Source organism: Mauremys mutica, chromosome 12 (genome assembly GCF_020497125.1).
Source record: "Mauremys mutica isolate MM-2020 ecotype Southern chromosome 12, ASM2049712v1, whole genome shotgun sequence".
NCBI lineage: Eukaryota > Metazoa > Chordata > Testudines > Geoemydidae > Mauremys > Mauremys mutica.
The window spans coordinates 63951555-63964190 of NC_059083.1; the positions used below are offsets into that span (position 1 = coordinate 63951555).

General features: G+C 43.9%; 1 protein-coding gene across 7 annotated transcripts in view; it reads right to left on the reverse strand.

The window, feature by feature from the left end:
• TBCD (tubulin folding cofactor D) overlaps nucleotides 1–12636 on the reverse strand; it is a 266851-nt gene that overhangs the window by 150810 nt on the left and 103405 nt on the right. For all 7 annotated transcript variants that reach the window (XM_044983298.1, XM_044983304.1, XM_044983301.1 and 4 more), the window contains exon 15: nucleotides 6221–6377. In XM_044983298.1, the coding sequence (XP_044839233.1) occupies nucleotides 6221–6377 (157 nt within the window). The remainder of the gene's footprint in view (nucleotides 1–6220; nucleotides 6378–12636) is intronic.

A 12636-nucleotide genomic window follows, 5' to 3' on the forward strand; every position in this document is an offset into this window, starting at 1 on the left:
CATCAGTATGCTGAATAACACTTGTTAATAACACAGCACTTAGGCCCACAAGAAGGCTAAGGCAAGTCACCATTTTGTGAATCAAAGGATTTTTCCTTTATAGCAGAATACTTCATTATAATGGAAGATTATTTTATATTTTTGTTTAAAATAACATTAACACTTGTGAAAGATGATAAACCTAAATCCCCTATTTAACTACAGACCAGGTTCAGCACAGGAAGTGACTGAGCAAGCTGCCCTACCAGTGTAGAGTAGCTCAATTAAAAAGTTTTCCCTTTTTGCCAATTGGTAAGATGTTATCAATTCTATCAATGCTCTTCATTAGAAGTAAAGGGAATGCTTGTTCAAACCAGTAACGCTTTAGGTACCAGTGAAGGGTTAAAAAACCAAAAAACCCGCACTTTTGGTCTATAATCTCAATACCACAACCTGAACTGGTAATGGGGCAAAAATGTAGTTCAGTTCACATGCTGCTTCTCTCTCGAGACTACAAAATTTATATAGACATGAAATGGATCATCACTTAATTTGCACATCCAGTCAACAACCATAAGACAGTACCAACTTTTGGTTATTACCAGCCTTTCAATGCACTTACTCTATGACCACCACCTTGTCCTTCAAGGCTGATATAAAGGTAATAGGTAATAATTGGAAATATACCAATCTCCTAGAACTGGAAGGGACCTTGAAAGGTCATCAAGTCCAGCCCCCTGCCTTCACTAGCAGGACCAATTTTGGCCCCAGATCCCTAAGTGGCCTCCTCAAGGATTGAACTCACAACCCTGGGTTTAGCAGGCCAATGCTCAAACCACTGAGCTATCCCTCCCCCCATATCTACCTATGTTGCTACACTCCTCCCAGTACAGTAGTACGTGAGCACCTCCATCCAGTTAAGTAGTTTTAAAGAACCATGAAGGACAACTCTTTCAACCTTTGTTACCCAGACAGATAGTATATGTGATGCAGGGCTCGTATGTTTGAAAAGATTCAAGTACGGCATTTTAAAGTGAGTGCTTTTTTTTTCTTTAATTAAAAAAAGTAAGTTAGCCAGTGTTCTTTTTCTGTAACAATTTAGCTGCTTATTTTTAGAGACAGAGAAAGAACGTGTTTCTGCTGTGTAACCGAACCCACAATGAACATCAAGTTCTTTGTTCTAAGATGCTGAGTTTCTCATTTTCAAGTTAGACAACAATTTGCTTGTGGCTAAAAGTATGACTCTTCTTAAAGTAAAACAGCGACACACCTAAGGCTAGATTTAAAACAACAAAAGAAAAAAATGTGTGTGATCATTACATTGCATTGGCCCCTAACCAAAGTGTGCTGACACAGTAGGAGAAACTGTGTGTCATGCTGTATTTGAATACTTATTACCTGTTTCTACTCAGAGTGGCAACTTTATTTCTGAGAGAGCTCAAACTAAGTTAATATATTCAGAAAAGACACTGACAAATCTAACTACAAGAACCTTTCATCATAACTTTATTATGAGACTAGCACTAGCTGTATATACTCGATCATAAATCAGTTCATTTATAAGATGACCCTCCCAGGATGGATAAGTAAAAATGACTCATTCATAAGCCGGCCCTATAATTCAGGGGTCAGCAAACTTTGGCTCCCGGGCCACCAGGATAAGCCAATGGCGGGCTGAGAAGGTTTGTTTATCTCAAGCGTCCACAGGCACGGCTGTAAACCTAAGTAAACAAAGTGATCCGGAGTGCCAGCTGCTTACCCTGACGGGCCAGGACAGCAACTGGTGGGGAAATGTTTTCGGGGAGGAGAAGCTGGGAGTCAGGGGAGTAACCCCTGTGACCACCCGCCACATCACCTCACCCCTAGCCCAGGACCCCCCCACTCTCCCCATCCCATCCCTTCCCACCTTATCTGGGGAGGGCCAGGGTAGGATGTCTCTGGCCTGGCTGGAGCTGCTCCGGCAGGCTGGGCAGCACAGCCGCAGCCTGCTCCGGCGGGCCAGACCAGGTGGCGCAGCCGCAGCATGTTCCAGCAGGCTGGGCAAAGTGGCACGGCCTCACCATGCTCCGGCGGCCCAGTGTGATGACAAAAAAAAGCTCCCTCTCCCAATTCGTTACTTTGGGTGCACTGAGCATGCTCACCGGAACTCAGCATGCCCAGTAACCTTCGCTTTTGCGTGGCAGAAACCAACTAGTTGCAAAAGTGGAGGGTTGCTATTTGTGCCGCTACACCGGGCAGCGCGGCCGCAGCCTGCTCTGGGAGGCGGGACCAAGTGGCACAGCTGCAACCTGCCAGCCTCGGAGCTGCAGCTGCTTCAGAGGCTCGGGGAGAGCAGCGTGGCCAGAAGCAGAGAGACTCTGGCCCCGCCTCTTCTCTTCTGGCTCTGCTGGCTGAGCTGCCTCTCCTTGCTCCCTCTGTTGGGGGAAGGGGCTGTGTCCCATCTCTCCCTCTCTATACCTGTTCCTAAGCCAACCCCCTTCACTGGTGCTTCCCTTTTTTACTAACAAAAATTCAGCTTATGAATGAGTATATATGGTATACTTGTCAGCTATGCTAGCAAACTCAGTCTATAGCTATGTGTGCGCAATCTATCACTGCTCAAACCAATCCAGACCCTCAGGAATTTCCTCAACTGCTCCCACCCAGCTGAGGTTAGCCTGGGCTAGCATAATCTCATTGTTACTTGGAGTTAGTATTGTAGGCACAAAAGATGGCCTATTTGGGTCTGGCCTTTTATTAAAAGGGATACCTTTAAATCCCTTCTGAAACCGTTCCCAGAGACCTGAAAGCCAAAAAAGATGTTTTTTTCCAGTCTGGCAACTAGAGCTTACTCAGCCCCGAGGTTCTGCCAAACAGTTTCATGCCCTCAAATAGAGCATTAATCAGATAAAATCTTAATGGAGAATCTGCATCCCACACATAGATCCAGATATTGTTGCACGGTGATAAAGCAAAGGAGAAAATGGCACAAATACATGTCACATCACAGACAAAAGAAAAGTATGATAAAAAGGAAGACTGAGGAGCACTCAGAAGTTTTGCTATCATTGATTTTAGATTTGACAAGGGAGGAGTTTGTTGGAATCAGGTAAGAGAGATCCTAGATGTGATCATCCAGGCCATGAGGTGGAGATGGAGGCCTCAGACTAAAAAGCAATAAAAATTAAAAAAAAATAAAAATGATTGTTGACCAGGTTTTTGAAGAAGGCAGCACCTTTGACCAGGATCCTCATCTTTTTAGTTAGCCTTGAGAGTAAGAGGCAAATTTGACATACTGGTCTTTCTAGACCACATACCATTTGTGAAAGGTGCAGTTGGACCTTGTAGGTCTACATACGACACCCTTGGACTCAAGGTTTTCCCTCTGGGAGTCTGGTATGGGAAAGACCAGCTCCTCTATAGATTTCCATAGCTTGAAAGAGTGCCTTCTGGAGATGACTGCTTTATTCACCACCTCCTGAAAAACATCCATGAGAATTGGACTGTCTATCAGGCTTCCCCATAAGCATTCCTCTCATCAAAGATTCTTCCCTCATCAAAAGCATCCTACAAATTAAAGGAGCAGAAGATCAGAACAAGGTGAAACTTCCTTACGCACAAGGCAGTGACCCCTTTGATTTCTGAATTTTCAAGTGCCTTTTTTCTTTGCCTGGTGTTTTAGCATAGGAAATAAATTGGAGGAGATGACAACTATAGTTCATTTCAGTTGGACATTAGTACAGTAACCACAGGAATCCTGGAAGGCAAGCTGAAACCCAACTGGGCACCACTGCTTCAGAGCCCTAAGGACTAATGTGACTGGAGAAGGTATCAAGTAGTAGCAGACCAGGGCCAAGAAGGGAAGCCTAGGATTAAAGAAGCAGACACTACTTTTGGAGACCAATGCCAGCTGGTCAAAAGCTACTTCAGTGGAGACAAGAACAAAGTTGCTTGAGCTGTTACAGATGAGGAGCACTGGAAATTTGCCAGCAAGCCAAGAGGAGCTACCACTACAAGCTTATGATGCAGAGTAGCCATTAGACACCCCCTAAACCGCCAGTCAAGGGGCAACAGGGAGAAAAAACCTGCATCCCAGAGGAGAGAATCTCACAAGTCAGGCAGAAAGAAGACAAATGCAAAAGAAGGAAGGGCAAGAGTTGTAGCAGAAAAACAATCCCAGTAGTGGAAGAGGAAAGCTGCATTAGTTTCTAGTCTACTGCTGGGAAGTTTCTAGTCTATTTTATGCACCAAGGGCTGGGTCTTTATGGATACGTCTACACTACATCTGGAAGCGAGCCTCTCAGCCCAGGAAGACAGACTCACACTAGCGGGGTTCGGAGCTAGGATGCTAAAAATATCTGTGTGGCTATTGCAGCTCCAACGGAGACTTGGGCTAGTCTCCTGAGCTCAAGCGTAGGAGACCGGGTGGGCTTGAGCTCAGCTGACTAACCTAGTCTCTGCCAGAGCTGCAATGTCCATGAAGCTATTTTTAGCATGCTAGCTCAAACCCCATTGGCATGTCTATCTACCACACTTTGGGATGCTCACTCCCAGCTGCAGCACAGATCTACCCTAAGGAACAGGAGGTGGCACATTTCTCCATCCAAACCACAGAGAGCAGAGTTTACTCCTGTAGTGACTCTGGACTGGCAGAGGGCTATTCCATGAAAACAAAAGAACTGGAAGGCACAACATACTTTGCTCATTTATTTGTAATTTTGGTTTGGTTTCAATTATGATAAAGCTTCCTGTTACCAGTAGTAAAACTCTGCAGGATATTCTGCAAAAGAAATGAATTTTTACTAACACAAGACAACACTCAGTTCTTAAACCTTTCTGAGAAATGGGGAGAGACTATGGCTGAAACATGTAGTATATTAGAAGTGGATGGATAAACGAAGTGCAAATAAGTAAGATTTACTATGGCTAGACTATCATTTCTCCAGTTTCAATTAAACAAGAGTGAAATATTGCTGGAGAGTACTATGTAATTCAATCAGATATTTTAACAATATCTTCCAGTATAAGTTTTTCCAAACTAAGCCAGGTCTAGTATCTAAAGCAAAAAATCATCCCATAAAGGCTACTTAAGAAGCCTGCATCAGCTATTCTTCACAGGAATTTTTTTAACTGGACCACTCAAAGGAGAATCAAAAGAAATATTGGTATATAAAAGCCAAAAGGATCACTACATTAAGAGCAAGAATCCAGGTCTTCTAGACCAGTGCTGCTCCACCTGCAGGCTGCAAACTAGAAGTTGGTTGTGAGGGAGTGCTTAGTGGGTTGCACCTCACCATCTGGGAAAGCAGCAAAATCCTTGGATCACTAGAACTCAGTGAGTGTCTGAGAAAGTAAGGAGAAGAAGCAGCTTTATGCCTTAGCCTTCCCCTAGGCTACTGCTTCCACCTCATATCACTCTGCAAACCTGCAACCCAATTCTAGAACAGAATATCAGTTCCACCTCTCCTTTACTTTGATCTGAGGCAGAGGAAGCAGCACTGGTTTCACAGTCCCTTGGAGTGGCGCTGCCCTAGAGCTGAAAACTGGGCAGAAAAGCAGGAGAGATGGGAGGAGCCTCCACACCAAGCAGCATCGGTCCCTCAGTAATTTTTGCTTGTGGATTTCTTTAGGTTTGATCTTTGTTTTGTAACAACAGGGAAATATAAGAAAATCAGTCATCACACACAATAAGAAAACATGTAGGTCTATTAAAAATTGATTTAACAGTGTTCTTTGAAAAAAAAAAATCAAACAACATTTAGATTTCACTGATGATCCTTAAACTCTGAAAATCTGAAGGAAAAAGAGATGGAAGGCCTCCCAGAACTAAGGACCACACTGCTGCTGTACCTTGATTAAGATGTCCAGTATAATTGTTAGTACCACCAAGAGCAGATCATTTTTATGCCTTTTTAAAAAAAAAAATTCTGGACAGCCACAAATCTGTTCCACAGAATACAAAGATAAAGTGAGAATTTCCATAGCTCATCTAATCTCATTGACATCACCTGTGACAACAAAGCAATTTTTTAATGGAGAGATACTTCCCTGATCAGATGTTTTCCTCTTTAACAACATTAACAAATTATCCTTACTTCATTTTTAAAAGATTGCCTTAAAGTTTTTAGATGTGCAGTAATTGTAACATTAACCTATGTGTTAAGTCTCTGAAATCTCTATTAGCCGTCTTCCATTCTCTGTACTGTAAATAGCCTAAAGAAAAAAAAATGAATTCTCTCAGTTTCTCACTGTTGCAACCCACCTTGAAATTTGATGAACAAATGGCTTCAGTTCTAAGGGATCATAGGCACGAGCAAAGGCCCAGCAAACATAGCATGCTGCATCTCTTACGTTGGAACCCACGCTGCAGGCTCCTCGCTTCTCGTCATATGTCAATGCTTTTAAAATAACAGGAACAACTGTGGATTGAAGAAATTCACAAGAGTTAGGAATATGAACATACTTTAAATAACAAAAATACAAGGCCATTCAATAAGTTTTAAATGAAAAGACATAAGGAAAGGTACATATTTGCCTGTGTTCACTAGAACAAATTGAATGCTGTTCTCAGGGGACAGAGGCTGTGGTTCTAGGACTAAATTAAAAAAGCAGGATTTTGACTTAACATGGCATATTGTTTCTTGACTAATAACCTCTGTTTCTTTTCTCGTCCCCTTCAACTGTATTTCATTGTTCTCATACTCAAAAGTACATAGAAGGCAACACCCTAGATTAGCAAAGATTTAAGAGACAGTACATGGATTAAATACTAGTGAGTCCACATAAGGAATATCTTGCACTGTTCTACGTATCTTGTTAGAAAGGGGATATTAACAAAATAAGGAAGTACAGCAGAAAGTTGCTTCAAATGATAAAAAGCTTGATTCTCTAATCTTTTTACATTGCTGAAAGAAAGTTGATAAAACTTTACAGGTTTGTTTTATTAATTAAAATGGATGCTCAGACTGGTAGGCCTAAAATTGACATACTGTATGGCTTTTGCAATAACCTTTAGTTCCTAGACTTTCCTTTGAAGATTCAAAGTACAGTGTATATATTTTTTCCCCAACCTACACACACACCATAAAGACAGGTGTGGTGAGAGGTAAAAGATTTACTTATGGAATATAAAATAATATGCATGCTCCACTTTGACAGAGTTGCACTATACGTCATGTAACTGCACCTACTCCACCACCACCTGTGAACTACTGCCTGTGGTAAAAATGGCATGTCTGACATTTTGCCTTCAGATACCTAAAATGGCACTATTTTCATAGTATTGTAGATATATTTTTAGACCTATCATATTTGACAGTGTGGCCTAAATTGTACATAGAATATTGACTTAACATTTAACACTGAAGAGCTCAGGGTAAGCTCAAAAGCTATTATTTCACCCACCTTGTCTCTCTAATTTACCACTGAGTTTAGTAAAGTGCAAATTTGTATATACTCGATCATAAGCCGGTTCGTTTATAAGTCAACCTCCCACCCCCAACACAAGATGGAGAAGTAAAAATGGAATTTTTTTTATAACCCGTTCATAAGCCGACCCTATAATTCAGGGGTCAGCAAACTTTGGCTCCCAGGCCATCAGGATAAGCTGCTGGTGGGCTGAGATGGTTTGTTTACCTCAAGCATCCGCAAGCACGGAGGTAAACCTAAGTAAACAAAGCGTCCCGGCACACCAGCTGTTTACCCTGACGGACCGGGACAGCAACTGGTGAGGACATTTTTTTTTTGGGGGGGGGGGGGGGAGAAGCTGGGAGTCAGGGGAGTAACCCGTGTGAGCACCCCCCACACAACCCCACCCCAGCCCAGGACCCCCCCACTCTCCCCAGCCCATCCCTTCCCATCTTATCTAGGGACGGCCAGGATAGGCTGTCTCTGGCTGGCTGGAGCTACTCCAGCAGGCTGGGCAGTGCAGCCGCAGACTGCTCTGGCGGGCCAGACCAGGCGGCACGGCCGCAGCTTGTTCCAGCAGGCTGGGCCAGGCAGCGCAGCCACAGCGTGCTCCGGCGGGCCGGGCGGCATGTCCATAGCCTGCTCTGGGGGGTGGGGCCGAGCGGCACGGCTGCAGCCTGCCAGCCTCGGAGCTGCAGCTCCTTTGGAGGCTGGGGGGAGAGCAGCGTGGCCAGAAGCGGAGAGACTCTGGCCCCGCCTCTTCCCTTCTGGCTCTGCTGCCTCTCCTTGCTCCCTCTGTGGGGGGGAAGGGGCTGTGTCCCACCTGTCCCTCTCTATACACATTCATAAGCCGACCCCTTTCTCTGGTGCTTCCCTTTTTTATTAAAAAAATTCGGCTTATGAACGAGTATATATGGTAATCTTTATGAGACAAGTGACACTTAATAGTTAATGTTTTAAAAATACATCTACCAATTAACATTAAATTTCCAAGTTGCCATCCAAATGAACAGTTAGAACTATATGTATAAAATTGTCCCTAATTCCCCTAAACTTTTAGAAGTATTGAAGATGATCTAAATCTCTCTAAATAACCCAGACTAGCTTGCAACTATGGGGAAGGAGACTCACTGAAAAATTTATTTGCCGACAGAAACTCCACAAATTGTGCAATACCACTGAGAACCACAGAATACATTCTGAACAGTTTGCATGAAAACTCTGGGTAATGGAGAGTTCTATTTAGCAACTAAGGATCAATTTCTCTCTGCTTCTTGGCCTTTTAGCCAAGGTCAAGTGTATCTCATGTACCCTTTTTTGGAGGACTACATCGTACAATTTCAAGGTGGGTTAATGAGATCTTTTTAACCAATAATTACCATGATCCCATTTGTTATGGGAATTATGTATTAAACATTCCACAACTGAACATATTAACATTGCAAGTAATTCCTGTATAACATTTCTCTGTGGCAACAGCAGACATGTGAAACTGACAGATCTTCATCCAAGTCATTTATGCAGCTGCCAGATATATAGGAGAGAGAGACTGACTACTGAGCAGGCGCATACTGTGATCCACCTAAGTTGTTTCTTCAGCTGCCAGTACCATGAACATTCATACAAAATACACAGTTCCAAACACAATTTTACGACTAACTCTGGGATTTAATTTGCCAAACAGAAATGAAATTCTCTATCTACCCACAAGTTCTCTCAGCATTTTAGGTAAGAAGCATAGTTGGCATTTTCTCCTTCCCCCCTCTTCTCATCTGCCCTTCCCCATAGTTTTAATTCCTGCTGGTGTCCTTCATACTCCCTTCATACTTTTAATGTTCCCTCTGCTAGTTTCTGTGCATCTATTTTCCCCTTCCTCCATGTTTTCTGAATTTCACACTCTGCCTCCTTCTATAATTTCAGTGGCCATAAAGCTGCTTCTACAGCAGAGAATAATGAAATTGGATGTTACAAAGTATCATGGCTGTGAAGTTGAAAACATGCTTTAAGAATGATGAAACTATACAGAGTTTTAAACTGATGCATTCATTTAAGCATCAGGCATATACTTTTTTTTCTTTTATATGAGATTTTACAGTGGATTTTTACTTTTATTAAGAACAATTCTAAATACAATTTAGCAGTAGCAGGCATTAGGATACCGTACAATGTTTATTTCTTGCTATAGCACTGTCTATCATACTACAAAGTAATAGCTAATTCTTAAAAATAAATACTGGCTTGTGAATATTATCAAATAAAAACAATACAGTTCACCTGTGGTTGGCCAATATCTGTTGCAACAAGTGTTCTGAACTGTCTGACACTTTTTAATTAACAAGGGCTTTGGATCAATCAGAACACAAATCATGAACTGGATACTATATTGAGTGGATAGCCTCTGCATACAACAGAAGCCTGGTGAGTAGTTGCATTTTGTACCATTTGGAGCTTTTCCATCACGTGTGACTTCATTCCAAGATATAAGAAGTTGCGACAAACAGCATTGTCATGAAAGCACAGATCACCTGGACTAAACCATGACCAGAATATGTCCGCCAGGATAGAATGCAGATAGAAGCAGGTGGGGTTTTCTGTTTTTTGCTGCCATAGCTATTTGGGCTTCCAAGAGCACTACGGAGTCTAACAAGACACCTAAAACTGCACTGTAACATTGTGAGGACAGGGACCCTTGGTAGAGAGAGATGTTATAAAGGAGATAAAAATGCATTGAAGAATTTCTCTTCCTGCCAGCAATTTTGCCTCAGTTAGGATGAAAAATAGGTACTTAAAGCCTAATATTGATTTCAGCCAGGTACTGAAAAAAATGAAAGACAATCCTGTTTATGTTTGACATAAGAAAAATGTGGAGCCAAGTGTTGTCTGTCATTGTTGGTGCTTCGGTCCACATCCCCCCAGCTTTCAGAATGGCTTCACAGAAATCTTCAGTGTTAAAGATTAAGTCTTGTGGAGGTGGAGTGTATTTATCCACAACTATCTCTATATTCTGACACAGAGGGAGGACCTCCAGCATTTCAGTTTCTTTTCACCCATGCAGCTTGCCAGAAGCTAAACAGGAGTATTCGTTGATCAACCTTATCAAATGCCACAGAGGTGCCCAGAAGAACGAGCATGGATATACTTACCTTGTCACCACAGGGCTAACAAGTGCTGTCTCATCAGCATGTCCTGCCATAAAGCCTGGCAGAGAAATTTAGGACACCAGCAGCTACGTGTCGTCTTTGGAGACTCTTTTGCTACTTCTCAGTTGACTTTCTTAGAAAATGGAATTTAGACACAAGGCATTATTTAGCAAAGTCTCTGAGTTTCAGCAATGGGGTTTTTGTTTTCTTAGTATGGTCATACTACTGCATAATTTAGAGAGTGAGTGGTAGAGTCCCCTCATCAGAGGAGGTTACCAAGTGTTTTCCTTTTTTTCCAGGAAGGGCAGGGTTACAGGTAAGTGGCTCCTATTGCCATCAATGCTTCTGCAACTGGTTTGTGGGCAAAATTATTGAAAGGATCCTGTTGTGTTTCTGGTCCTGCTTTCAGCTTATTCTTCTCATTTATGAGGCCATGCTGATTGCAGGCAATGGTTTCTGTGAAATAAGAGGATTCCTGACAGCGTGAGTTGTGTTCTGGGGGTGGAGGGAGATAACCTGGGTTCAGAAAGCTATTTATGGTCCAGAAGTATTCTGCAGGACATTATTTGCTTACCTCTGGGGGCAGAATGGGATGGGGTTGCCTGTAGGGGCTTGTTAACTGGAGCAGCTCACTGTGAAGTTAAACCAAGGCTTCCTGATTTACTGCTGTCTGTGAGTTTCCAGGTTGAACAGAAAGTATTTGTTTTGACCTAGAAAGTCTTAAAAGGCCTAGGTCCTGACTACTTATTATACCACCTCTCCCCCTCTGCCATATTGCGAAGACACTCGAGCTAGAGCTCACTCAATATAAAAATGGGGACACTACATCCAGAGTATTCTCCATAAGACCCCTCCATCTAAACTTTGCAGCTCACCACCCTACCCCACACCCAACAGCCACAGCATTTGGTCCAAAAGAGCCTGAATTTGTTGACCTTCAGGGCACACTTAAAAGTTCATCTTGTTGCAGGGCTTTGTGAATGTGGAAGTTACGTAAGGCATAATTTTGAGAAATATGCACACTGTTAGGTTGTACCAACTATTCCTGGATACAGTAAAAATTGCTGCTGGTCTTATCTTCATGGTTATTGGTGGCTTTAGATAAAAGATGGTTACTCACCTGTAGTAACTGTTGTTCTTCGAGATGTGTTGCTCCAATCCATTCCAGTTAGGTGTGTGCGCCGCGCGTGCACAGCATCTCGGAACTTTTTCCCTAGCAACCCCGGCGGGCCGGCTGGGCGCCCCCTGGAGTGGCGCCGCTATTGCGCTAAATATATACCCCAGCCGGCCCGTCCGCTCCTCAGTTCCTTCTTGCCGGCTACTCCGACAGTGGGGAAGGAGAGCGGGTCTGGAATGGATTGGAGCAACACATCTCGAAGAACAACAGTTACTACAGGTGAGTAACCGTCTTTTCTTCTTCGAGTGATTGCTCCAATGCATTCCAGTTAGGTGATTCCCAAGCCTTACCTAGGCGGTGGGGTCGGAGTGAGACGTGGCGGAGTGTAATACCGCAGAGCCGAAGGCTGCGTCGTCTCGAGACTGCTGCACCAACGCGTAGTGGGAGGCGAAGGTGTGCACCGAAGACCAGGTGGCCGCTTGACAGATGTCCTGGATTGGGACGTTGGCCAGGAAGGCCAGAGATGAGGCGTGTGCCCTCGTCGAGTGTGCAGTGACACGGCCTGGTGGTACACGAGCTAGCTCGTAGCAGGTCCGGATACACGCAGTGACCCAGGAGGAAATCCGCTGGGAGGATATCGCATCTCCCTTCATGCGGTCAGCCACCGCGACGAACAGCTGGGGCGAACGCCGGAAGGACTTAGTTCGCTCAATGTAGAAGGCGAGCGCCCTACGGACGTCGAGCGTATGTAGCTGCTGTTCCCGAGGCGAGGCATGCGGCTTCGGGAAGAATACCGGGAGGAAGATCTCCTGATTGAGATGGAATGCTGACACCACCTTGTCCGTATGGAAGACCGTGTACGGCGGATCCACCGTTAGGGCGCGAAGATCTGAAACTCGCCTCGCTGAAGTAATGGCCACGAGGAAAGCCGTTTTCCACGAGAGGTAGAGCAGGGAGCACGTGGCCAAGGGCTCGAACGGAGGACCCATCAGCTTGGTCAACACGAGGTTCAAG